Raw genomic sequence first — 25,293 nt, 5'->3', positions numbered from 1 at the left:
CACTGCCCACAAAATCTTAACTGCAGAGGGGGAAAAAAACTTTTGAAAAGAAGCTAACAATTCGATAGTCATTATGGCGATATACAGGGTATTCATACATAAGTAGGCTACATGTGAGTTATATTGTACATTAATTCATTTATTTATATATAAAAAAAATCACAGTAGACAATTGTTTAATCCGTATATTCCAAGGTAACATGATTTAATTAATAAATGGTGAGAAGATTTGCATTTTGACTGCATTGTTTACTTTTTTTTAACCTTCGAAGATGCCCTTGTAGTACAAAGTTTTACTTTTTTATAGCTATATTGCCGATCTTTTCCTTTCTACCGTGTAGTAAGTAAAAGCTTTGAAGTGCGGACTCGAATGTCGATTGTTCACTGCGTAACTGCTGTTGACTGTAGTTCCAGTTCCATGTGCCGCTTGTCATTTCCTATTTACCAGCGCGCACGCTTCATTATGACTCTGGTTGTCAAGGCGACGCAAAGCATTCCATATAACAAAAGGAATGTTATAAAGTTCTCCAATGCTCATGCGATCAATTAAAACATAAAAGTAGCGCTGAGGAGAAAGGCTGGAAAACCGCTTTCTTTTATGGTAAGTTTTCTGATGAACTTTATCAAATAATAATGCTTATTCAAAATAATGTTTAAATAATAATAATAAAACATCAGTTTTGTATGTTGTTCTTTTTGTATTGTGCTATCACATACAGTATCATCATAGTAGCCTACTTTTTTGTACTTTATCTATCATTTATAGTTGACAATGGAATGCACTGACTTAGACATAGAGAGAAGTGATGAATACGAGACGATTCTAAAAGAATTGTCTTCAGACTCCATACAACGCACAGACCGTGAATCTGATGCTGACAAAAGTAAAGATCCATATATGGATGAACAAACCATAACAACATTTACAACAGACTCCAGCTACATTGTCACCTGCAGAGTCAGCATTGCATTAGCTATCTTCAAAGGTATGGTGGTGGTATTGTTTCAATGCACAATGTTTCATATTTATATATGCAATCCGATGTTGCATTTTAAATATTTTTTCTTGACACCAGCAAAAGAAATAAACTTGCATTGTTTTGCCAAAACTGTTTTATACATATATATTTTTAACATTATTCTTTATTTTCTTAAATCAAGCAGAGCATGAGGAGCATCTCACTAATTCTGAAAAAAGAAGAAAAAAGACAAAGAAAGATGCATCCAGTGAGGTAGTGGAGGCCCCCAGAGCCGAGGGCTATTATTGCATTGAGTACAACATGCTGCCTGATGACCCTGCACCAACCAGAGTGGATCTAGTGATGTTCGGCTTGGCAGCTAAACTTTACATGGCGAATGAAACTAAGGTAAACTATTGGAATTAATTAGGGGTTAATTCTAAGCAAGAGCTTGTAAATGATCCATTATTTATATGTTGAATAATACTACTATGACCTGATAAACAAACAGTTCTTGGTGTTGTTAGTATATGTTGATAAATTATGCACAAGGATTTGCTCCATTGACCCAGAGAAAGCTAGTTTAGTGTTTCAGTTAATGGCCTCTTTGGACTTCTATTGTGCACCTTGCTGTTTAGGGGCAAACACCTTTTGTTCACTTGCATGGGTATTTTTTTCCCCAGTGACAGTAAATGAATTGTATATACAATAGGCTCACCAAGGATGCATTTTTTTTTTTTATCAAAATTTTTTATCAAAAATACAGTAAATCAGTAATGTTATTAACTATTATCACCGTTTAAAATTACTCCATTCCTCAGAATCACATGATTCCTCAGAAATCATTCTAATATGCTGATTTCTTTCTTTCGTTCTTTCTTTCTTTCGTTCTTTCTGTCTTTATAAAAGTTTCTAATCTCGATTAGATTTACTGCTCAAGAAACATTTCTTATTATCATCAATGTTGAAAACAGTTGTGCTGCTCAATATTTTTTGGAAACTGATTTTTTTGGGGGGGGGATTCTTTGATTAGAAAGTTCAAAAGAACAATATTTATTTGAAATACAAATTGCTTGCAACAATACAAGTGTATTTACTGTCAATTTAATGTTTTTGCTGAATAAAAGCACTATTTTTGTTTTAAATAAACATAAAATCATACTTACCCCAAACTTTTAACAATAGTGTAATTCTGTTGTTGTTTTTCGAAACAGCACATGATTTCATTATTATATGGTAATTTATTCTATGTGTCCTGACAAGGTGCTGAAGCCTTGGCGAGAAGGAAACCAGTTGTGGGTGAGTTGGTCTCAGACTTTAAAACTCAATGTCACCAAAGAGCTCCTGATTAAATTGGCCTCCCATAAGATCACTGTGAGAGTATGGGACAGCAAAGACAAGGTGTCTTTCAAAGCCAGGAATGACAGACCCAAAGCCTTCAGACTGCCACAGGAGAGGACTGGAGAGGATCCAGAACAAATGGGTATGACCTACCCCTGTTTTATTGATTGTACTTCCTATTAAGATTTCCTTCATTGTAATGTTGGTATCTTTAAGCAAGATCAAGAGTTTAGACACCGCAGAGTTTAATGACTAAAGTGAAATATGTCTAGGATAGATGAAAAATGAAAGAATATTTAACTTACCCAGTTTCTTCATGAGAGGGCTAGTCATAGTGTGTTGTAACTGATATAAAGACAGTAATTTATTTCATAGTAGGCAGGAAAATGAGTGTGAATCTCAGTTCACTACGACAGGTAATTATGAGATGGTGAGATCTGCCACTTACATCCTCACTTCTATTACAGTGCTGTGAGAATGGAGAATATTATACGCAAGTAGCACAAAGTGCAATGCAAACATACAGCATTTCTAGTTATCATTTGAAAAATTAAATTCCACATAAAAATTCCCTCAGTGATTTAAAATCATCACTAAATGTCTTCAAAGGTGGCATCAGGAAGATGGTTTGTGAGATGAGAGCTGTCTATGAGAAGGAGAACATAAAAATAAGAACATCTATGAAAAACCACAAAGATCTGGTATCATCAGACAATACGAAGCATTTGGAGCTTCGCTGTGCCACAGCTACAACATGCTTATGCTGTATGCTAATAAAAGATTTATGATGGGGATGTTTTACAACCACAGAATGGGTCTGATTGTGTATGTGGTCTACTCTATACCAAAGTATCCTTATAATGAAAGAGATACATAATGTTTAAAAACCAACAGCTGAATCCAAGTCCTCTACAGCTGAAACACTTTAACCGTTTGTGACCCTGGAGCACAAAACCAGTCTTAAGTCGCTGGGGTATATTTGTAGCAATATAGCCAAAAATACATTGTATGGGTCAAAATTATAGATTTTTCTTTTATGCCAAAAATCATTAGGATATTAAGTAAAGATCATGTTCCATGAAGATATTTTGTAAATTTCTTACTGTAAATATATCAAAACATTTTTGATTAGTAATATGCATTGCTAAGAACTTCATTTGGACAACTTTAAAGGCGATTTTCTCAATATTTAGATTTTTTTGCTCCCTCAGATTCCAGATTTTCAAATAGCTGTAGCTCGGCCAAATATTGTCAGATCCTAACAAACCATACATCAATGGAAAGGTTATTTCCATTTATTCAGCTTTCAGATAATGTATACATCTCAATTTTGAAAAATTGACACTTAGGACTGGTTTTGTGGCCCAGGGTCACATTTGTTAGTACAGTTAAATTAAACAAAATTGGGGTTGATACATTTTTTAAATAATTCATTTATGCTCACCAAGGCTGTATTTATTTGATCAAAAACAGTTAGACAGTAACAGTGTGAAATATAATTACAATTTAAATTAACTTTTATATTTTAATGTAATTTAAATTTATTCATGTGATGGCAGATCTTAATTTTCAGCCACCATTTGTGATTTCTTATGATCAATATTGAAAACAGTTCTGCTGCTTGTTTTCAGGATTCTTTGATAAATCAAAGAACAGAATTTATTCAAGATTCAAAGCATTTATTTTCATGTGCACAGTGAGGAAAACGTTTCCCTGTACAATTAAATTCTTTCTTTGCTGTCTACAGTGAATGCCAAGACAAGTGCAAAAACTATATTTGAATTATTAATATTTTGTAACATATCAAATGCCTTTAATATCCTTGCTGAAAAAAAACATTAATGTCTTAAAAAAAATCTTACTGACCCTAAACTTTTGAATAGTAGTATAAATCTACTGTTAAAGGATTGATGAATTAATACTGACTTGATACGTCTATATACACAATGAAATGGTCTCATCACAATTTTATCATTATGATTCTTGAAGTAGCAAGTCAATGGGCACCCTATTTGTCTTTTTCAATTTAGATCCCAGTAAGAGTGGTTTAACAACAGAAAAGAGCCAAACATCACCCACTAAGAAGACACTGTTCCAGAGACCCTCCCAGGATACTGCAGAACTCATGGAGGTCAAACAGGAAAAGGAGGTCGCCTCACTGGAACTCACTCTCCTTGCAGGTAATTTTTTCCTAGCAACCTTATGGTAGCTTTTGGAGCATAAAAATAATTTTCTGAATTTTATGCTCCTAAAACCCCCCATTAGTAGCCGACGGCTGTTGTATTCACTCACTCTTATGGCTCTTATACACAGGTTTCCTGTAACTGAATGTTGTTTATATAATCCATCATGAACATGATTTTTTCGAGGCAGCTTGCCATTTAGGGGCTGTTTCCCTTATTCCTGAGCGCTGTGGGGTGGATTTGAGTAAGGGGCTTCCCTGCAGTGTCCCTGCTACTTAGCTTCTAATTGGCTGTGGAATGGCACCAACCAAAGCCGACCGACTGCTTCTTTAACTTTTGATGTGTCTCATCCAGAACCCCAGCGGGAGCTCCTGAAGAAAGCCTTCGCTTGGGAAATATTTTAGCCTGGTTCCCATAAAGCCGAGCCAGACAAATCACGTGTAGCTCCTTTCATTGCAGGGTTGGATGGAGGATGGAGGCCATTACCCAATCTTGTTATTATTTTTCCAAAATATGACCCATTAAGGACAGAAATCTCATATGCTTTTTATTATTACGATGGCTATGTGTAATGATATGGGAGTGAAGGACACTCCCATAGTTAGATTATGACATATATACTACCGTTCGAAGGGTTTTGCTTACTTTCATTCAGATGAGATGCATTCAATTGATCAAAATACAGTAAATACATTTGTAATGTTACAAAAGTTTTCTATTTCACACACAGGAATAAATTACATTTGAAAATACACTGAAATAAAAAAGAATTATTTTAAATTGCAATAATGAATGAATACCTTTTATTATCATTGTCCAACTGTACAACTAAATTTTAGTCTCTCATTCTGAAGTGCATGCACACACACACACATACAAAAAAAGAAAAGAAAAAAAAAAGCTTAATTTTAAACAGATTGTACAAATTACAAATAAGCAGTGCAAAATATGACATACGTGCAGAGAAGGGCAAGTGCAAATATAAACGGGTGTGTACCATTTATGACAAATATATTAAAAATAAGATAAAGAATTAAAAAGGATATATCATATACATATTGAAAAAAAAAAAGTTCCCAATACTACTGTTTTGCTGTATCTTTGATCAAATAAATGCAGCCTTGGTGAGCATATGAGACTTTGGTAAGAAACATTTTAGCAATCCCATACTTTTGAAAGGTAGTGTATGATACATATTTTTCAAACATCAGCTACCTGGCTGGCATGTACTCTCTTTATGTTAGGGAGTATGATGCTCTCTGACTGCCTGGGATTCTGTTCCGGAGGAGTACAAGAGGGATTCTGGAATATCACTCTTGATCAGCCACTTATGTCCAAGCAGCTAAAAGCTGAACTCAATCCACTAGTCATCACAGTTTTATCAGCTTCCTCTCTGCCATCATCTCCCATTCCTTACCATGTACTTAAGGTATGCTATTTCAGAAATGATTAATTTGATAATTCAATAAGAACATATTAAACACATTATCACATTCATCTTTCAATAGGCAAAATGTCATCCTGTCTACTGTCAGTACAAGTTCTGCAACATGCCTGTTCACAGAACCAAAGGCCATGATCACAACGCTAATATCTACTTCAAGGATGTGAATGTGATTTTTACTGGTCTGCTGAGCCCTGGAAAGCTGTTTGAGTTTCTTAACGGTCCACCTATGAAGATCGAAGTCCATGATCGGGATAGAAAAAAGGAAAAACCCTCAAGTACACCAGCTATATTTGGGACTGAACTACTGATGCCAAAGAAGATTTATGGGTCGCGCGTAATGCATTAAAAGCAGATATTGAACTTCATGATCCATATGGCATAGCTAAACTAGATCTCGCAGATCTTCTTGGAGGATGCAGATATTTGAAGCTGAAATTGCCCATAAGGAGTTCTTCTGAAGTTTCCTTGGATATTGCAATGCCAGTGGGTCATTATCTTGAAGCTGACGCCCAACTGAAAGTCCACGTGGAGATAGCACATACCCTTCAATGTGAAGATTGCCCTTTTGGTCGCGTCATTTATGTCTTCAAGTATAACAATACACATGTCTTAGCCAAATTGACATCAGAAATTCTACAGATCAATGCAGATGCCTTCCAACTAAAACATTATCCAGAGGAAACAATTCAAAGGCTCCTGTCTGGTCATAAAATAAGCAAAGACGGAGAGAACAAAAGGCTGAATGTTCTCACGGGATTTCATATGATGGATAAGGCTCTACACCTTTTTGTTCTGGAAGGATTGAAGGATAAAGCAGTCAAAAGACTGTGGACTACAGTGCCTATAAAGTAAGAAAGTCATCATTTAAAATGCTCCCACATGTGCACAACATTTACCAATATGCAGCAAAGCAAAAATTCCTAAAGATCATACAGACTGATCTAATCCTTTCCAGGTTGAATGGTGATGAGGAGGAACAGATGACTGCGCTGTATAACTCAGACTTGAGTTTCTCAGAGCGACTGTATGACATACTTGACATGGGTCTGAGTCCCGTTTGGCTTGTAAAGCCACTTGAGACCATTTTGATGGAGCCTCTGGTGTTCATCAGAAATACAGTTCCTCATGCCTGTCTTGAGGCCTTGAAACGGTAAAACACTTACAATAACACTTACAATTACAAAGAGCAGCTCCTTTTTGCCTTATAATTTCTAAAAGTCCTTTTTTTCTTGGTTTTCTCAAGCACATTGAGTGGTTTAGGATAGTATTAATGTTTGACTACTATTTCAGAATGGTAACAAGTACCAGGTGTAATTGGATGGATTATACTTCACAAAAACTATTCCGCGTGGTATTTGCTAAACCTAGAGGAACTAACGTTGTGAAACACTGAGATATTCAAGAAAGTTGAAATGTTTCCTATTAACTTTTTAGCATAAGCCACATCTGCAATGCCAAGAAGCTTCAAGAAGTAGTACACCACGACCTGTTCCCATCAGCCAACATGATTCTAAGTTTAAGCAAGGAGTTTGGATCAGATCTCGGGAGAGGAGAGCTATGGTTGGCAACAGAGACCCAGCAATCTCAGGATATACCTGATGATCATAACATCAGAAAGAGAACTCGCACACCTCTAGACAACTTCAACAGAGAATACTTCCAATGGAAATGGAATGAGGGTAATAATGTGAAGGACTTTATCCAGGTAATGAATGATTCATATGTTTAACAAAGTGGGGAAATTGAGTTAATTTAATGCATTTTTTTTTTCAGGCAAATATTGAAGACATCCACAGGGCGAGTAGAGATTTACAAAAGTCAAAGCCTAATGTGTTTTTGGATAATATTACTGATGGTCAGACAATCAATTACCACAATGTTCAAACAATGAATTCCCCTACTCTACTCTATAGAGAATTTTTGAAGGTTGGCATTTTATTTACTTTCTATGAAAAAAGTTAACTGTGATGTGCTTAGGCAGGCTCCTGAGATTATATTACCATGTCAAACTTAAAGTAAAATGTGACTACTTATTGTCTTTCTAGGACTCCACTTGCATTCACTTCTCTTACCCTTTTAAGAGCAGTATTGAATGTAACCAGCACCCGAAGCAGCCAGACAATGCTCGGATAGAGGAGCTGAGAAAGGTGCTGTTGAGGTCATGCCATACCGCTGTTACCCCCGTCTGTGTCATGTTTCTCTCTCGGTGCAATGTCAACTTTATGGACATTCCTAAGAGCTTAAGCAAGAAGATAGAGTTTTACCAATGTTTACCTACCTTGCCCACTTCTTTACAGATTCACAGAGTTTAAGACAGTATTTAGTTGCAAGTACGGTGACAGGGCTAATGCTGATTGACTCATGGGACACACAGCATTATCTAGAAGCATGTGCTTGCCTGAAATTGATTTATCAGCCTTTCAGATTCTGTAACTTATTGTTCCCTGCTGAACATGAGCATAGCACCCAAAAATGTGAACCTTACAGATGACAGACTGATGTTATCATTAGCAGTTTGTCCTATTTGAGCAACTGAACATGTATATTTATGTTTTTCCAAAAGCATTAATTTATTGTAACCATCTCTTTTAAACATGGATTTAATGTTGTTGTTTTTTCACAGTCGTGGAGAGAAAACATTCTACATGGGAACAAATTGAAGCCAACACTTTCCAGATTCAGGCTGCCATGGATCCACAGACATAAGGATTTTGAACTTTACTCCAAGCCCCCATTAGAGTTTGGACCAGAACTCCCCCTGAGCATCCATTTGGCTGGTAACATTTTCTTACAGGAGTCATGAACTGCCTGTGTTGTTTATTTTGTATTGTTCTCCGAGGTCCACTTATAATGCTATCAAGATTTTTTACATAAAAAAACATCAAAATTTAGAAATAATAGGCTATTTTCTGTCCTGTTTTGACCCCCTCATCGAAACACTCCATTTGAATAGGCATGGTGTATTGTAGACTCAGAAGTAGATGCCCACTGCTATGATTGGCAGACAGTTGTGTATGTTTGAAAGCCTACATCCTTCACAGATGAGCACTGCTGTGATTTAGGTTAAATATGCATAAATACTCCTATCAAACGATCTGTAATAACAGATAAAGCAATAGTGATCACGTAATGAAAACAGTTACTCACACTTGTAGTGTGACATCATATCCAATACAGTCGGCACAGCATCAACTTTTAGTTTCATTCTTTCTGAAAATCCTGCATTGAACTTCATTTTACCACAGATTCATTACAAACAAGGCACAAAGGACCAAATTCCTACCGACATGGTCTGGCACTTCATTAAAAATAAAGTTCATCAAATAAAGTTTATTGTTTGGTTTCTGCTTAGACCTGCGTTTGCTGCTTTTGTCATTTACCTTATGCAAATCGGTGGGCGGGGTTAAACTGGCAGTGATGTGGAAGTAGCCACCGGTCTTCTGCGGAGGTGGAGTTTAGCCACACTATTATACCAAAGTGGCACATTCCACAAGCTGTCATTTTGGCTTCAATATAATCTTGTAAGTCTTTAGACTATCGAGAACTTTTGAGTTCTGAAACTTACAGAATGTTTTTATAGCATAACCTTTTGTATATCAAAAGGGAATTTTGATTTCTCGGTTGAATTTCTCAGAGAATGCATTCAAATATAAAATCAATTTAGCAACATAAAGAACCCTTCAACAGTAATACGGGCTATTATAATATCAATTCTGAAGTCCTCTAATGTCATTTTCAGTACAGTCGATAACTAAGAAGGATGGTGCCAGATTTGTTTGTATGAAACTGGACTCATTTAAACTTGTATTTTGTTTAGGAGAGGCTCTCCATGAGGAGCAGCTTCAGGCAGCACATGCTCTGTACAACAGGTGGCAGAGGAAGATGTTGCTTGATGAGACCTCCACAGGAAGTGGAAGAGTTCCTGAGTTCAAATGCCACATGAGGAGAGCTGGTCTGGATAAACTACAAGACATACTGAAAGACAAGCCCATGAAATATTCTCTGAAGAGGGCAGGAATGGCTTTAAAAGTACTAAAAAGCTAAATGATTTCCTAAAACGATATTACCGCAGAACATAAAAATATCCATGACAGTCAAATATCATTCTGAAAATTGTATCAGATTGATTGTTAGATTAACATTTTTAGAAATCACATGGACAGATCGTAATGTCTCCTAACTGAGAGATCCCCAACAAACATACTTTTCTTTAAAACGTTTAGGCTTGCTGTTCTAGATCTAATCCCTGTTTTTTTCCCCCCTCAGCCCATTCCCGTTATTTCTGTGGTCCAGCCTTCTGAAAAGACCGGCTCAGCAGAGAGGGAGGCCAATATTCCATTTGCTCCTGGACCCTTTCAGAACCACAGCCTGAGCTGGGACAAAAACGCAATTCCAAGATACTCGTCCCAGTACAGCAAATTCCACTTCAGGTTAGACATAATCCTTGTTCTTCAGTTTGTACTGTTTTATAATTACTAACAGGCTTACTGCAACACAACTTGGAAATAAGTGTGAACCAGTCACACTACTTATATAAATTCTTGAAACAAACACTTAGAACATGCTGGAAGCACTTATGGCGTGCAAAAATGAGAAAAAAAAATTAATAAAAAAAATTAAAAATCTAATTTTAAACTGCTGTCAGTAACGTTCAGATTTTTTAACAGAGATTACTGGAGGCCACATTCCTTTCTGCACAAGCATAGTGTTTTACCGCTCACAGATGAAGAGAAAAGCAAACACTCCTGTCAGAAACCTGCTGAAGCCTCAAAGACACCCATGATAATTGCCGACTTCAAACACAGCAGAAACATCACGGAGATGAGAACCAACAAAGACATCACCTTGCATGTGCATTAAAGGTATTGCTTGCTTCATAATCACTTGGATTTTATGCCATTCAACCAATATTAAGAAGCACTTAGGTGGCACTTGAAAACTGATATAAAAAGAACTAAAACATATGAGAGTGAGGCTCAATCAAGCTTAATATTGTGAGAAACATAAGTATATTTAATTGAATAATCGTAGCAGGTCCTCTCCCTTTTGTTGATTTAAACTGAGACACAAGGTTGTGGGAAACCTTTCGGACAACAAGAGCCATCTCAGAAGGTTCTGTCCAGAGGATGTGAGCAGACATACGCCCTCTTAGCTAAGACCTCCTGGGCGATCTTCTTTATGTTGGCGTCGTTGTTCTCCGGGGAATCTGGAGAGAACACAAACCCCAATCCGTCCAGTGAACGCTCTGATCTAATGCATTACATTGACTGGAGTAATTGGAACAGTATGAAGAGCACATTCAAGTGTTAGCGTCTGACTTATGGTTTGTAAGGTTGTGGAGCAAATTCTACAACATGTGCAAGTGCTTTGTCTTGCTATGCAATAAAACGAGAAGGGCTGGTATTAATTATAGCTGTGCGTTTTACTCACTTTTTTGAAGCTGAGTCAACAAGAAGTTGTTCTTGAAATGAGCATCCTTGCAGAAAGTGTTGGTGAGCAGCACCTGAAACCCAGTGGAGATTTAACAAGGCTGTTTACATTAACGATTTCAAAATTAATGAGCAAGCAAATTTCCTTGACTGAGGTTTTTGTTGGCTAAATTATTTTACACTCTTTGACCTATGAGCAATTAAACAAAAGTAGAATAGACAGAAAAAAAATGACAGAATTATGAAATGTATGTTTAAAAGCATGCAAAACCTTGCAGAAAACTCGGATAAAGCCAATATGCAAGCAAGCAGCACAGTCACAGCATGACAAGTCATTAAACTGTTTCCGTCAATTGTTTCGCTCATGCGAAATCAAAACAGCTCTGCTGCTAAGAATTCAAATTCAGCTTATTGAAACGCCTCCTGGGACCAATCCACTTGTGAGAAGAAATGCATTATTTGTCACACTGCAACATCCACAATCCTTTCAAGTTTAGTCCTCTAAACAGGTCAAGTAAATGAGCCGTTTCTTTTTTTCTTTAATCTGTACTTGTTCAACACTGCATGCTTCACTAAAATGCTCAGACTGAACACTGAACAAAAAGCTGAAGTCTTGAGGCAAGTCTCAAAACTGAGAATCACTTTACAGGTCAAGGTAATGTGCTCTTTTAACATGGCTTGCTTTGAAACGGACCATGTGACCTCAGGGTGGAAGGTTTAAGCGTCTGTTACCTCATGGTCATGGTTGCGCAGACCGATGCTGATGGAGCGACTGGTGCGGGACAGGACAGCTGTCATGGCGTAGAGGTTAATTAATACATCTGCAACTTTCTTTAGCACAAGTTGCTCCTCGACAATTGTCTGAAACAGATGAAGTTACAGATAAAACTGTAAGATGCAGAAGTGAAACTGTAATATTAGGGGTTTTTGACAAAATGCTTTATATAAGAATCAAAGTTTATGCAAAAATGTAATAAAGTTTAGATTTTTTGTTTGCATTCTATGGACAATACCATTCAAAAGTTAGAATTTTCAGCATCATTACTCCAGTCTTCTTCAGTCTAAAATACTGCTTTAGAATTAATTCCAATATGCTGATTAAATGGTCAAGAAACATTTCTTATCAATGTTGAAAACAGTTGCGCTGCTTAATAATTATGTGGAAATTGTAAGTTTTTTTTCAGGACTCTTTGATGAATAGAAAGTTCAAAAGAACAGCATTTATTTGAAATATATTTTTTATAACATTATAAATATCTTTACTGTCACTTTTGTTCAATATAAAACACCCTTGCTTAATAAAAGTATAACCCGAGTTCCGGAAATGTTGGGACATTTTTTAAATTTGAATAAAATTAAAACTAAAAGACTTTCAAATCACATGAGCCAATATTTTATTCACAATAGAACATAGATAACATAAATGTTTAAACTGAGAAATTTTACAAAATGAGCTCATTTAAAATTTGATGACTGCTACAGGTCTCAAAATAGTTGGGATGGGGGCATGTTTACCATGGTGTAGCATCTCCTCTTCTTTTTAAAACTATTTGAAGAAATCTGGGCATTGAGGTTATGAGTTTCTGGGGTTTTGGTGTTGGAATTTGGTCCCATTCTTGCCTGATATAGGTTTCCAGCTGCTGAAGAGTTCGTGGTCGTCTTTGACGTATTTTCTGTTTAATTATGCACCAAATGTTCTCTATAGGGGAAAGATCTGGACTGCAGGCAGGCCACTTCAGCACCTGGACTCTTCTACTACGAAGCCATGCTGTTGTAATAGCTGCAGTATGTGGTTTTGCGTTGTCCTGCTGAAATGCACGTCGTCTGGAGGGGAGCATATATTGCTCTAAAACCTTTATATAACTTTCAGCATTCATAGTGCCTTCCAAAACATGCAAGCTGCCCATACCGTATGCACCCCATACCATCAGAGATGCTGCCTTTTGAACTGAACGCTGATGAAACGCTGGAAGGTCTCCCTCCTCTTTAGCCTGGAGGACACGGCGCCCATGATTTCCAACAAGAATGTCAAATTTGGACTCGTCTGACCATAGAACACTTTTCCACTTTGAAACAGTTCATTTTAAATAAGCCTTGGCCCACAGGACATGACGGTGCTTCTGGACCATGTTCACATATGGCTTCCTTTTTGCATGATAGAGCTTTAGTTGGCATCTGCAGATGGTACGCCAGATTGTGTTTACCGACAGTGGTTTCTGGAAGTATTCTTGGGCCCATTTACTAATGTCAATGACAGAATCATGCTGATGAGTAATGCAGTGTCTGAGGGCCCGAAGACCACGGGCATCCAACAAAGGTCTTCGGCCTTATTCCTTACACACAGAGATTTCTCCAGTTTCTCTGAATCTTTTGATGATGTTATGCACTGTAGATTAGGGCTGGGTATTGTGACCAATTCTGCGATTCGATTCTTATTTTTATGGTTTCGATTCGATTTCGATTCGATATCGATTAGCTATCAATATTTCATTTAAAATGTTAGTTTTGCAGACATGGGTTCCATATTTTGATATAAATGCTGGTAACTGAAACTCTCCTACTTAAGTTTATTACTGAAATACACATCTACATTAATAATAGGGTGCACACAGTTTTTTTTAGTGGAGCAATTCGAAAGATAAGTGAAGTGACATTCAGCCAAGTATGGTGACCCATACTCGGAATTCGTGCTCTGCATTTAACCCATCCAACATGCACACACACAGCAGTGAACACACACACCGTGGCCAAGCCTCGCTCTGGGTGAACCGCCTTCTTGATCATGGTGTCTCCCCTGCCAGGTAAGTATATCTATAGATGGTGACACCTTCAGGACGAGAGGTGAATATTCATATCCTCTTACGTGAAGCACGCGCATTAAGAATCGATTCGGGGATTTCCCGAATCGATATCGTTGCGTTAAACTGAAGATCGATTAAAATCGGAGAATCGATATTTTTTACCCAGCCCTACTGTAGATGATGCGATTTGCAAAGCCTTTGCAATTTAACGTTGAGGATCGTTGTTTTTAAAGTATTCCACAATCTTTTTACGCACTCTTTAACAGATTGGAGAGCCTCTGCCCATCTGTACTTCTGAGAGACTCAGGGTCTCTAAGACATCCCTTTTATAGCTAATCATGTTACAGACCTGATGTCAATTAACTTAATTAGTTGCTAGATGTTCTCCCAGCTGAATCTTTTAAAAATGTCTTGCTTTTTCTGCCCTTTGTTGCCCCCATGCCAACTTTTTTGAGACCTGTAGCAGGCATCAAATTTGAAATGAGCTCATTTAGTGGATAAAAATGTAAAATTTCTCAGTTTATGTTCTCCGTGTTCTATTGTGAATAAAATATTGGCTCATGTGATTTTAAAGTCTTCTAGTTTTCATTTTATTCAAATTTAAAAAACCTCCCAACGTTCCGGAATTCGGGTTGTATTAATAAAAAATAAATAAAATAAAAATTTGACCCCAAACTTTTGAACAGTACTGGAGTATGTTAAAAGTTTGGGCACACTTAACTTTTTGGATCAAAAACATTCATGCTTGGAATTAGCATTGTAGATAAATGTCTTTTTTGTTTTAATTTGTTAGTTTTTTGTAAATAAATAAATCAGTTTAGATTTGTTTAAAATGTTTTGGTCACAACATAATTCTGTTGGCTTCATTTGTGTTATATAGTTTTGATGATATGAAACAATTTTGTTTAAAAATTGTATCGATAATCACGTAAGCACATATTTGTCTGTATCTAGAATTAAACACTCTGTCTCTATTATATTTCAAGATGTTTCAGTTGATCTACAGTAGGTCACTCAAAGTAGGACAAATCAAGGCAGTCCTAACGGTAATACCCACAAAGAGACGAACACATCCTGTGCCTGCCTCTCTACAGTTCGCATTTCACACAGCATGTAGGCAAAAACACTGCAGCAGTGGGATTTATTCCTTTAAATGTTTCCTACAGATGAGAATGAATGAAGATGAAACAGGAAAAACAGTGTGGATATCTGAAGCACTTCCAGGCTGCTCTCTTGTGACTGCAGTCTGATTACAATAGCACGGCCACACAGATGTCCATTCAGAAAAGAGAGAGTGAGGCCAGCTGTGTCACACATGAACATTACCTCAACCCAACAGGAAAGAAGGGACCAGAGACGAGGTCCCAGCAGCGCTAACAGCCCACGCTAATTACCTTGTGCGTTACAAGAAGAAAAAAGAAAAAAAACCCCAATGGTAATATTTTTATTTTCTGGCAGCATCCGAGGAATGTGCACAAACTTGGATTAAAAACTGATGGTGAGGAAAATGAGATTGATGGGAATGGTGACTATGAGGCTTAGCTTACTATAAATATCTGTTTTTATGTATAAAGAAAGAGTTTTGCTTTGGCAAGACATTATCTATCATGCAGCAAAAATTAGTACATATAAAAAATAAAACATTTCAAATGATTTAATTTATTAAAAATTAAAACAGCTTCTAAATAACACAATACATAATAAATCAAACAGTTTTACCTTTCCATATCGGTACAGTAAGCTTTCCACAGTGGAGCCGAAGTGTGCAGCATTCTGCTCAAACATTTTGGCGCTCTCCTGTGGGAGAAAGATGACATCATCACTCCTCTGAAAATGAGCTGGGCTCAATTACCCGACCACACGGGTTTAAAGGAGAGATCAGAAGGAAGGATTCTGCCTGATGAAATGTGACTGGAAGGAGAACTAGGCGAGATCAGATGTGAGGGTGACAGGGTTTTTAGTGGACATCCCTGCGCTGCTGTTATTACCATGACGTACATTCAGTTTATGACCACTGGTGTCATTTTACTCTATATTATGACAGATTACATCTATATAGAGCACAAGCAGCACTGGTTCTGTACCGTCAGACTGGGGTGCACAACGCCATCTTTACCAGTCAGTCCAAAGTCCACCGTCCTCACCACGGAGTCCTTCAATTTCTTTCCCAGAATCTCAAACACCACCCCCACATTTCCCTTCTTCATCTCCCTGTGAGAAAGTGATGTCGTATGCCAAACCATGCAGTTATGGTACTTTTAAATATAAACTAATTATCAAAGACATGTTTTTTATATTTCTCACATACTTTATTTTTCCTGTTAGTATTTTGCCGGCATACTGCATTCCGGTAAGTGCGATGTACATCCTCAAAATCTCATTAGTGCCCTAAAAGCAAGAAAGAAAAAAAAAAGCACATTATATAATACTTTCAATTGTTTTTGCATGTTCATTCTGGAGCCTTACATTTGTGACAACATGCCCCCTGGTGGTAAAAATGCCTCCTGGTGAGTGTGTGTGTGATGTATATATATGTATATATGTATATATGTGTATGTATGCATGTATGTATATATATATATATATATATATATATATGTTTAATTTATATAGTGCCTTTCCCAGACTCAAGGACGCTCTACAAGGTACACCACTACAACAATTACTCATAGAAAATAAACAATTACAGTGGACATATTCAGTAACAAAATAATGCAGTTGCATTTAACACAGAAAATGTAGTAAGGACATAGAAATAGAAAACAAATGGGACAAATACACGATGCAATTTAGTGATAGTGTTGATTAAACAAATGTGTTTTAAGCTTTGATTTAAATTCACTGAGAGAGGTGACTGTCCTGACTGCCAGGGGAAGCGAAATCCAAAGTTTGGGTGCCGTGACAGAAAAGCATCTGCCGCCCATTGAAGATAGGCTGAACCTATATATATTAGGGGTGACACGGTACACAGATGTCACGGTTCGGTATGTACCTCGGTTCGGGGGTCACGGTTCGATACGATTTCGGTACAACAGGGTAAAAAAAAAGAAATCTACTATGCTCAGTTTCTTTTCATTTATTTTGTACAGACAGTAGTGCAGATTACATTTTTTTTTTCCATCTAGACGTGAAAATACTAAATATTATTACGTTATATATATATAACATCTGTTTTGTTTTCATTGTGAGTGTACACAAATAAAAGAGTTGCAGACCTTTATACAGTGATTATTAATAAGACAATAAGTGTTTAAAGTTGATTCTGCTGGTATAAGGAAAGGAGCGCGCGCACACACACACACATCAGTTCCAGCATTGCTAACTTGACAGCGCAGTTGGTACTTTATCAAAATAAAGTGAGTCAAACATCAGCGTGCCCGCCTCTGTGTCACCATTGGAACGTGACTGAAGTACAAAGGCTATAATTTACATAAGAAATAATAGTTTAGCATTCAGATACTTTACATCGCAAATATGAAAATATTATGGAATATTTGGATTTGTGCCGAATGAGAGCGGTAGGATACACGAGCACAAAGGCCCATTTCGCAAACAGTTGAGTGCGCAAGCCTTTAAAGTATACTCCTTTGTCAGTCTATGTGAGAGACGCGTTTAGAATCAGTACATGGTCACTGTCTGGGGGCTTTGTTTTCAAGTGCTCAACTCATGGCATTCGCTGTTCTTCTGCTGGCGGTTATCAAACAGCGTTGCATTACTGCAGGCGCAACCTTCTGGATTGGGGGTGAATTGCCTGTATTCGTCGTAAGGCCTCATACACCGAACCGAGATGTCTGTCCCGTATTCGGTACGAATACATGTACTGTGCCACCCCTAATATATATACACTCCTCTCCAAAAGTATTGGGACAGTGAGGCCAATTCCTTTATTTTTGCTATAGACTGAAGACATTTGGGTTTGACATCAAAAGATGAATATCAGACAAGAGATTTACATGCCGGCTTTATTTCCAGGTATTTACATCTGGATCTGACACACAACTTAGAAGATATCACCTTTTGTTTGAACCCACCCATTTTTCATGTGAGCAAAAGTATTGGAACATGTGACTGACAGGTTTATTTTGTTGCCCGGGTGTGTCCTATCACAATGATTATTCAAACAATAATTAGCACTGAATGTCTACGCTCAGTTTCAGATTTGGGTTTTGCCTGTTCAAACTGCATTTATAGTTAAGAGGTGTAACTAACATGAAAACCAGAGAGCTGTCTATGGGTGAAAAACAAGCAATTGTGAAGCTGAGAGAAGAAGGAAAATCAATCAGAGCCATTGCACACACATTGGCCATAGTCATTCCAACCATTTGGAATGTCCTGAAGAAGAAAGAAGCCACTGGTGTACTAAGCAACAAACATCGAACAGGTAGACCAAGGAAAACAACTGCAATTGATGACAGAAACATTGTGAGAGCTGCCAGGAAAGACCCTAAAACAACTGTAAGTGAGATCAGCAACAACCTCCAGAGGGCAGGAGTGACGGTATCACAATCTACTGTTCGCAGAAGACTTCATGATCACAAGTACAGAGGCTACACCAGAAGATGCAAACCACTCATTAGCAAGAAGAATAGGAAGGCCAGGCTGGATCTTGCCAAAAAGTACAGAGATGAGCCACAAAAATTCTGGGACAAAATTTTATGGACTGATGAGACAAAGATTAACCTTTACCAAAGTGACGGAAAGGCTAAAGTTTGGAGAAAGAAAGGATCTGCTCATGATCCCAAACATACAAGTTCATCTGTGAAACAGTGGAGGTAATGTCATGGCTTGGGCTTTCATCGCTTCTTCTGGGACAGGCTCATTAATCTTCATTGATGATGTAACACATGATGGCAGCAGCAAAATGAACTTAGGAGTCTACAGAAACATTTTGTCTGCCAATTTAAAGAAAGATGCAACCAAACTTATTGGAAGATCCTTCATCATGCAGCAAGATAATGACCCAAAACACACTGCCAAAACAACAAAGGAGTTCATCAGGGGAAAGAAGTGGAAGGTTTTAGACTGGCCAAGTCAATCTCCAGACTTAAATCCTATAGAGCATGCATTTTACCTGCTAAAGAGGAGACTGAAGGGGGTAACCCCCCAAAACAAACAACAACTGAAAGAGGCTGTACTGAAAGCCTGGAAAAGCATCACAAAAGAAGAACGCAAAAGTTTGGTGATGTCAGTGGGTCACAGGCTTGATGCAGTTATTGAAAGCAAAGGATTTGCAACTAAATATTAAGTCTTTTTCACTTTAATCTATGTTAATTCTATCTGTTCCAATACTTTTGCTCACATGGAAAATGGGTGGGCTCAAACAAAAGATGATATCTTCTAAGTTGTGTGTCAGATCCAGATGTAAATACCTGGAAATAAAGCCGGCATGTAAATCTCTTGTCTGATATTCATCTTTTGATGTCAAACCCAAATGTTTTCAGTCTACAGCAAAAATAAAGGAATTGGCCTCACTATCCCAATACTTTTGGAGGGGAGTGTGTGTGTATATATATATATATATATATATATATATATATATATTATATATAAAAAAAAGATATATCATTAATTGTTTTGTTAAATTATTACACAAATTAAATTAAGTACATTATTGTTCAAAAGTCTGGTGTCTGTGAGATTTTTTTAAAACTACATTTTATTTTTATTCTGCAAGGAAATAATAACAGTAGAGCCTTTAACAATGTGACAAAATATTTCTATTTCAAATAAATGTTCATTTGAGCTTCCTTTTCAAAGAATCCTGAAAAAAAAAATGAATCAGATTCCGCAAAATAATAAGACTGATAATAAGAAATGTTGAGCAGCAAATCATCATATCAGAATAATTTCTAAAGGATAGTGTGACACTGAAATTTACATTTATTCAGTTATTGAAACTGTAAAATATTTCTCAATATTATTAGTTTTTTACTTTATTTGATTAAATAAATGGAGTCCTGGTGAGCATAAGAGACTTTTTCCAATAATAAAAAAAAAAAAAAAAAATTCCTGGACCAAACTTCTGAATGGTGGTTTTGCTAATTTGACTATAAAAATGTAATCATGTTCCTCTGTACCTCAAATATCTGGAGGATGCGGCAATCCCTGAGGTAGCGCTCATAGGGGTAGTTCTTGGTGAAGCCCAGGCCTCCTAAAACCTGCAGGGCTTCACTCACACAGATCCAGCTGCCCTCAGAGCTGAAGACCTGTATAATCAGCACTGAGGGTCAATGCTCCATCATGTTGTTTTTCATTTATAAGTTGTTCAAGTGATAATGATTTCAGGTTACTTTACCTTGACCATAGCAGCCTCCAGAGAACAGTCTGGGACTCCAGGTCGGTCCATCATTCCAGCAGTGAGATAAGCCATACTCTCCATCACAAACGCATTCAGGGTCATGGTAGCAAACTTATCCTGTGCCAAAGACAAATAAAACCATATGCTGACAAAGCAAATAGTAACAACAGAATCATTCAATATGATTAAATATACCACGTAACGTACCTGAATCATTCCAAACTCAGAAAGGCTCCTGCTGAATTGTTTTCTTGTGCATGCATATTCTGATGTCAACTCTGGAATGATGTGGCATATGGATTAAAATTGAAAGATGTATAGATTACATTTACAAGGATGTGAGTAATAATAGTGAATTTTTAATGAATCGTGTTCTCACCAATCAGCCTCTTGATCATCCCCGCACCTGCACTGCCCATGCTGAAGCGCCCATTATTCAGAATGTTCATGGCGACCTAATGATGGCACGTAAATGTCACGTGTCAATGCAACATCATGTTATCATAGTGTTACAAATGTGCAGTGAAGTGTTTGGATCACCTTAAAACCACCACCAACTTCACCAATGACATTCTCAATTGGCACTTTGGTGTCTTCAAATGTGACCTCACAGGCTATTGAAAGAAAGTACAAATATTCAATGAATGTGCATGCAAAAAACAACACCAACACAAAAACAAATAAATAAAATAAATATATTGTTTTTTAATAGTTTTATCATTTATTTACAAATGTGCATGTGAAAAAAGTGTCCAAATACCAACTTAATTTTGAACAATAAATACATTGTTGTTTTTTAAAATTTAAAACCATTTTTTAATGATATTTTACTTTAAGTAATGCCTATTTGTTCCATCTTCAAAATAAAAGCCACTCGGTTTGACTTACAGTATATGTATATACTAACATTCAAAAGTTTGGGGCTGGTAAGATTTTTTAATGTTTTTAAAAGAAGTCACTTTTGCTCACCAAGGCTGCATTTATTTGATTGTGAAAACAACATCAGTAATATTGTGAAATATTATCACAATTTAAAATAACTTTTTAAACATATAGACAAAATACTTCCAAGGCACTCACGTGGTACGATAAAAAGCCTTTAATTTACTGGGCTTAAATCATTACAAAATAGTTCAAAGTAGATCTGCGCATTTCGGCAAAACAGCCTTCTTCAGGACGAAGTCAGGATTTAAGCCCAGTACATTAAAGGCTTTTTATATTACCACGTGAGTGCCTTGGAAGCATTTCGTCTATATAATTTGATTTTTTTACCTCCACCACATCCAATGAGCACCAGTGGCTTTATAAAGACACCCGTGTAGCACTCTTTAAAAATGTTATTCCTGTGATGTTACTATCATTTAACCCTTCAGAAATCATTCTAATATGCAGACTTGGTGCTTAAGAAACATTTCTTTTTCATTACAAATTTTAAAAACACTTGTGCTGTTTAAGATTTTTGTGGAAACCGTGCAACCAGCAATAAACAACATTTATTTGAAACAGAAATCTTTTGGAACATTATAAAAGTTTAATAAAAAATACATATTTAAATGTCCACATTAAAAGTCAACATTACCTTCAAGCACGAAAGTAGATGAAAGTTTAAACTTACTGTTTGAACCTCTGATGCCCAGTTTGTCCTCAGGCTTGCCACTGGTGACCCCACCGAACGCCCTCTCTACAATGAAAGCTGTGATCTTATCTTTCTTTTGACCGTCTTTGTCAACAACTTCAGTTCTGGCAAACACAGTCATGATGTCTGCCCAGCCACCATTGGAAATCCAAAACTTGAGAGCAAACAATAATCCAAATGATCCAATGAAGAGATTTCACAAAGCCAAACACAATGACCTGATTGAAGCAGTCACCTTTGTGCCATTGAGCAAGAAGTGCTTGCCATCTTCTGTCAGCGTGGCGCGTGTCTGTATCGATGCAGCATCACTGCCACTAACATGTGAGAGGACATGTCATTAAAAAGCAATAACAAAAGCAGATTCGAAAATGGATCTGATTTTAATTTTAGGTTAAATGTCGTACCTTCCAGGTTCAGTGAGGCAGAAAGCTGCAATATGCTCTCCTGTTGCTAGTTTGGGCAGGTATTTTGATTTCTGAGTATCATTTCCAGCTATCAGTATACCCTAAAATGCAGAGATTGTAATGGAAATTGACAATTAACATAGAACTTACAGGAATAGTAAATAAAAATGTCCTCTGCAGTAAATGGGTGCCATCATAATGAAAGTTCAAACAACTGATAAAGACATAATAATCCACATGAATCCAGTCCATCAATTATTGTCTTGTGAAGTGAAAATCTGCATGCTTGTAATGACAAAATTACACAGATCAAGCATTGTTTACAAGCAAAACAGTTTAAAACAGTTCTAAACAGCTATGTTGGTGGATTTTGGGACGAGAAGACAACAAAGGATGGACTTTTTTACTGGAGGGTTATAGCTATGGACTCGTATTTTGGCCAGAAGTTACAATTTAAAAGTTAGAAATTATGAATTTGTTTCTTACAAACGCACAGGTTTCCACCTCACAAGACATTAACTGACAGACTGGAGTTGTGTTGAGTACTGGATTATTGTGATGTTTTTAACAGCTGTTTGGACTCTCATTCTGACGGCACCCATTCACTGCAGAGGTGAGGTAATGCTAAATTCCACCAAATCTGTTCTATAATGAAAACCTACATTTTGGATGGCTTGATGGTGAGTACATTTTCAGCAAATTTTCATTTTTGGGTGAACTATTGCTTCAATACAGGACTCACAATGCAACACAGAAAGTCATTTGCTCACCTTTAAGCCAATGGCTTGATGTGCTGCAAGTGTGACTGCGATAGCCCCATCTAAAGACGTGATCTCTCCTAACCTGGCATACATGGTGTTTGAGAGGCCCAGACCGCCTGGAGAAAACAGGCAAACAAGAAGATGAATACTCTCTGAAGATATATTAGAAATTGTTCCATGTATGAAGTCAGAGGTCAGTCTCACCATATTCTTCAGGTATCTGTATCCCAAACAGCCCCAGTTCCTTCAGCCCATTTAAAGTCTCAGGAGGAATTACAGCCTCATGGTCAATCTTCGTGGAATCAACTATGGTGATATTTGCACAAGTACAGAAAAAAAGACATTTCTCAGTCATTCAGTCATTTGTATGAAAAACATATAGGAATATGCAATATATATAGTGTATATAATTGACATATTCCCTTGCTTTCTCCGAAGCACAAAAGTATTTCAGAAATCAGTTTTAGTTATAAATTGTGAATTAACTACATTTAAAGCACTAAAATGACCTTGTTTTACATCAACACATGTTTGTTTCGTACCCACCATCTTCACTGAAAAATTTTTCCACAGGCTGAACAAGTTGGTTTATTTCCTCTAATTCTTCATTACTGATTTCTGGGTAGGGAAAGACTTCAGCCTAAAAGATGTATGTATGTATATATATATATATATATAAATTAAAATGTACAGAAAGAATGCAGTCTTATCCAGAGTATTTAAGTTAACCTAAAAGAAAACCATCCACTGTAATAACTATAAATATTATGAACATTGTCGTCGCTATTATTAATTAATTATAAGACTCCTTGACCTTGCTCAAGTGGTGTCATATTTTAATAGTTATGTCAGTATGTACACACAATAAAGCAACAACTTATTCAGTAGTTTGTTGACATTACCTTGTTAACTTTGCCCAGGAACAGATCTTTGGCATATGCCAAACTCCTCGCGCTGGATCTAATGGAGCGTCGCGACTGAAAATGATGCAGACAATCTCGTGTAGCAAACACATTTCTCCCAAGTTTGACCGATCTTGACAAAACGATAAGTTTGTTCAGGTTCATCTTCAACGTAGATACTCACCCAAATCACCCTAGGACTGATTGAAACACCTTTCACCCATTTTCGTCTCACATTGATGACGACACGAGTCAGTTTGGGTGCAGTTCATTTGGTGCCCTGCAGATGTCAGTGTTTAGCTGCACTACACAAAGGAGTCATTTCAATGCGGAGTCTGGATTCATCACAGTACTTGCTCGGATTTAGGTGAATTCCTGGGTTCAAATATTACTGAAATAACAGTAATGAGCAGTTCAGCGGGTCTCTTTCCCTCCAGTCCTTCTTTGGGCAGCGACACGGCCGTTAGTGTTGACAATGAGGATTTAACCTCATTGTCAACCTCAAGCTGCTCTATTTATAGCCTCCAGCAGGCCAGACAGACGCAGAAAAAAAGGGCATGGGGTGTCTTTCTCACCACCTGTCTGTAGGTCACATGCATTAGAAATTGCATCCAGTCATTCACAACTTATGCGCCGTTTATTTTATTCACAGAAACACGAATCTTGAAGCTTTCAGCCTTTTCAAATATGTTTGGGGTTGGTTAGATTTATTCACAGAATGCGTTAGTTTGATTAACCGAAACATGAATAAAAAATATGTCAGTGAGAAAGACTATTGCAAGAATTCTGAGAACCAGCAAACCTTTCATAGTCAGTTACGCAATGACCTTGCTGACTCAAATGTACCAGAATGTTGAATTCAGTTTGGAGAGTTTTGAAGGCTATTTCTAATGATTCATATATAACTACAATATAAGAATTTATTCCTAAATGGCTTTTGAGATTCACAAAAATTTTAAGGACTTGGAAAAATGCATTCAAAATTATTTACTTCAACATAACGTGTGCTTTAATACAGAACAATACAAGTAAGGAATTTTACAGTATATTGTTTTATTTCATGTTCTCAACATGATCACAGTTATAGTTAAACATCAATAGGGTCTCATCATCTACTTAGAAACAGAATGCA

The 25,293-nt window shown here is 37.0% G+C and overlaps 2 protein-coding genes and 1 long non-coding RNA gene across 7 annotated transcripts; 2 read left to right on the top strand and 1 right to left on the bottom strand.

The window, feature by feature from the left end:
- The first annotated feature begins 4 nt into the window (after positions 1-4).
- On the top strand, positions 5-1,191 carry LOC306856690. Its single transcript, XR_013783035.1, has 3 exons — positions 5-601; positions 767-986; positions 1,165-1,191. It is a non-coding gene; the product is annotated as an uncharacterized lncRNA (long non-coding RNA).
- Positions 1,192-1,280: 89 nt separating this feature from the next.
- cfap92 (cilia and flagella associated protein 92 (putative)) lies at positions 1,281-11,341 on the top strand (the record flags this gene model as incomplete). The annotated part of the gene is made up of 13 exons (XM_079395972.1): positions 1,281-1,367; positions 2,223-2,442; positions 4,331-4,480; positions 5,728-5,912; positions 5,992-6,205; positions 6,730-6,778; positions 6,886-7,080; positions 7,365-7,635; positions 7,976-8,077; positions 8,554-8,707; positions 9,748-9,959; positions 10,197-10,360; positions 10,598-11,341. The coding sequence occupies 13 exons, from the start codon at positions 1,281-1,283 to the stop codon at positions 10,788-10,790; spliced, it is 2,196 nt and encodes a 731-aa protein (XP_079252098.1). The 3' UTR covers positions 10,791-11,341.
- Positions 10,923-24,415, bottom strand: LOC306856689 (complex I assembly factor ACAD9, mitochondrial-like). 5 transcript variants are annotated; one of them, XR_013783034.1, is made up of 20 exons: positions 24,346-24,402; positions 24,162-24,236; positions 23,806-23,899; positions 23,464-23,565; positions 23,269-23,375; positions 22,499-22,599; positions 22,330-22,408; positions 22,074-22,248; positions 20,999-21,072; positions 20,838-20,913; positions 20,666-20,736; positions 20,456-20,575; positions 20,238-20,366; positions 16,469-16,548; positions 16,245-16,371; positions 15,880-15,957; positions 15,487-15,554; positions 12,092-12,220; positions 11,361-11,433; positions 10,923-11,136 (listed from the first exon to the last, which is right to left on the bottom strand). XR_013783034.1 is itself a non-coding variant. In XM_079396089.1 (19 exons), the coding sequence occupies exons 5-19, from the start codon at positions 23,350-23,352 to the stop codon at positions 11,036-11,038; spliced, it is 1,497 nt and encodes a 498-aa protein (XP_079252215.1). In that variant the 5' UTR covers positions 23,353-23,375; positions 23,464-23,565; positions 23,806-23,899; positions 24,162-24,236; positions 24,346-24,391; the 3' UTR covers positions 10,923-11,035. The 5 variants fall into 5 exon arrangements, 4 of the variants coding, with proteins under 4 accessions (XP_079252215.1, XP_079252213.1, XP_079252212.1 ...); XM_079396089.1 differs by lacking the exon at positions 15,487-15,554 and having other exon boundaries at positions 24,346-24,391; XM_079396087.1 differs by lacking the exons at positions 15,487-15,554; positions 23,806-23,899 and having other exon boundaries at positions 24,346-24,415.
- Positions 24,416-25,293: the final 878 nt, after the last annotated feature.

This window comes from Barbus barbus (genome assembly GCF_936440315.1).
Source record: "Barbus barbus genome assembly, chromosome: 37".
Taxonomy (NCBI): domain Eukaryota; kingdom Metazoa; phylum Chordata; class Actinopteri; order Cypriniformes; family Cyprinidae; genus Barbus; species Barbus barbus.
The sequence above is the reverse complement of the archived record's forward strand: the minus strand, read 5'-3'. Positions and strand labels throughout refer to the sequence as shown.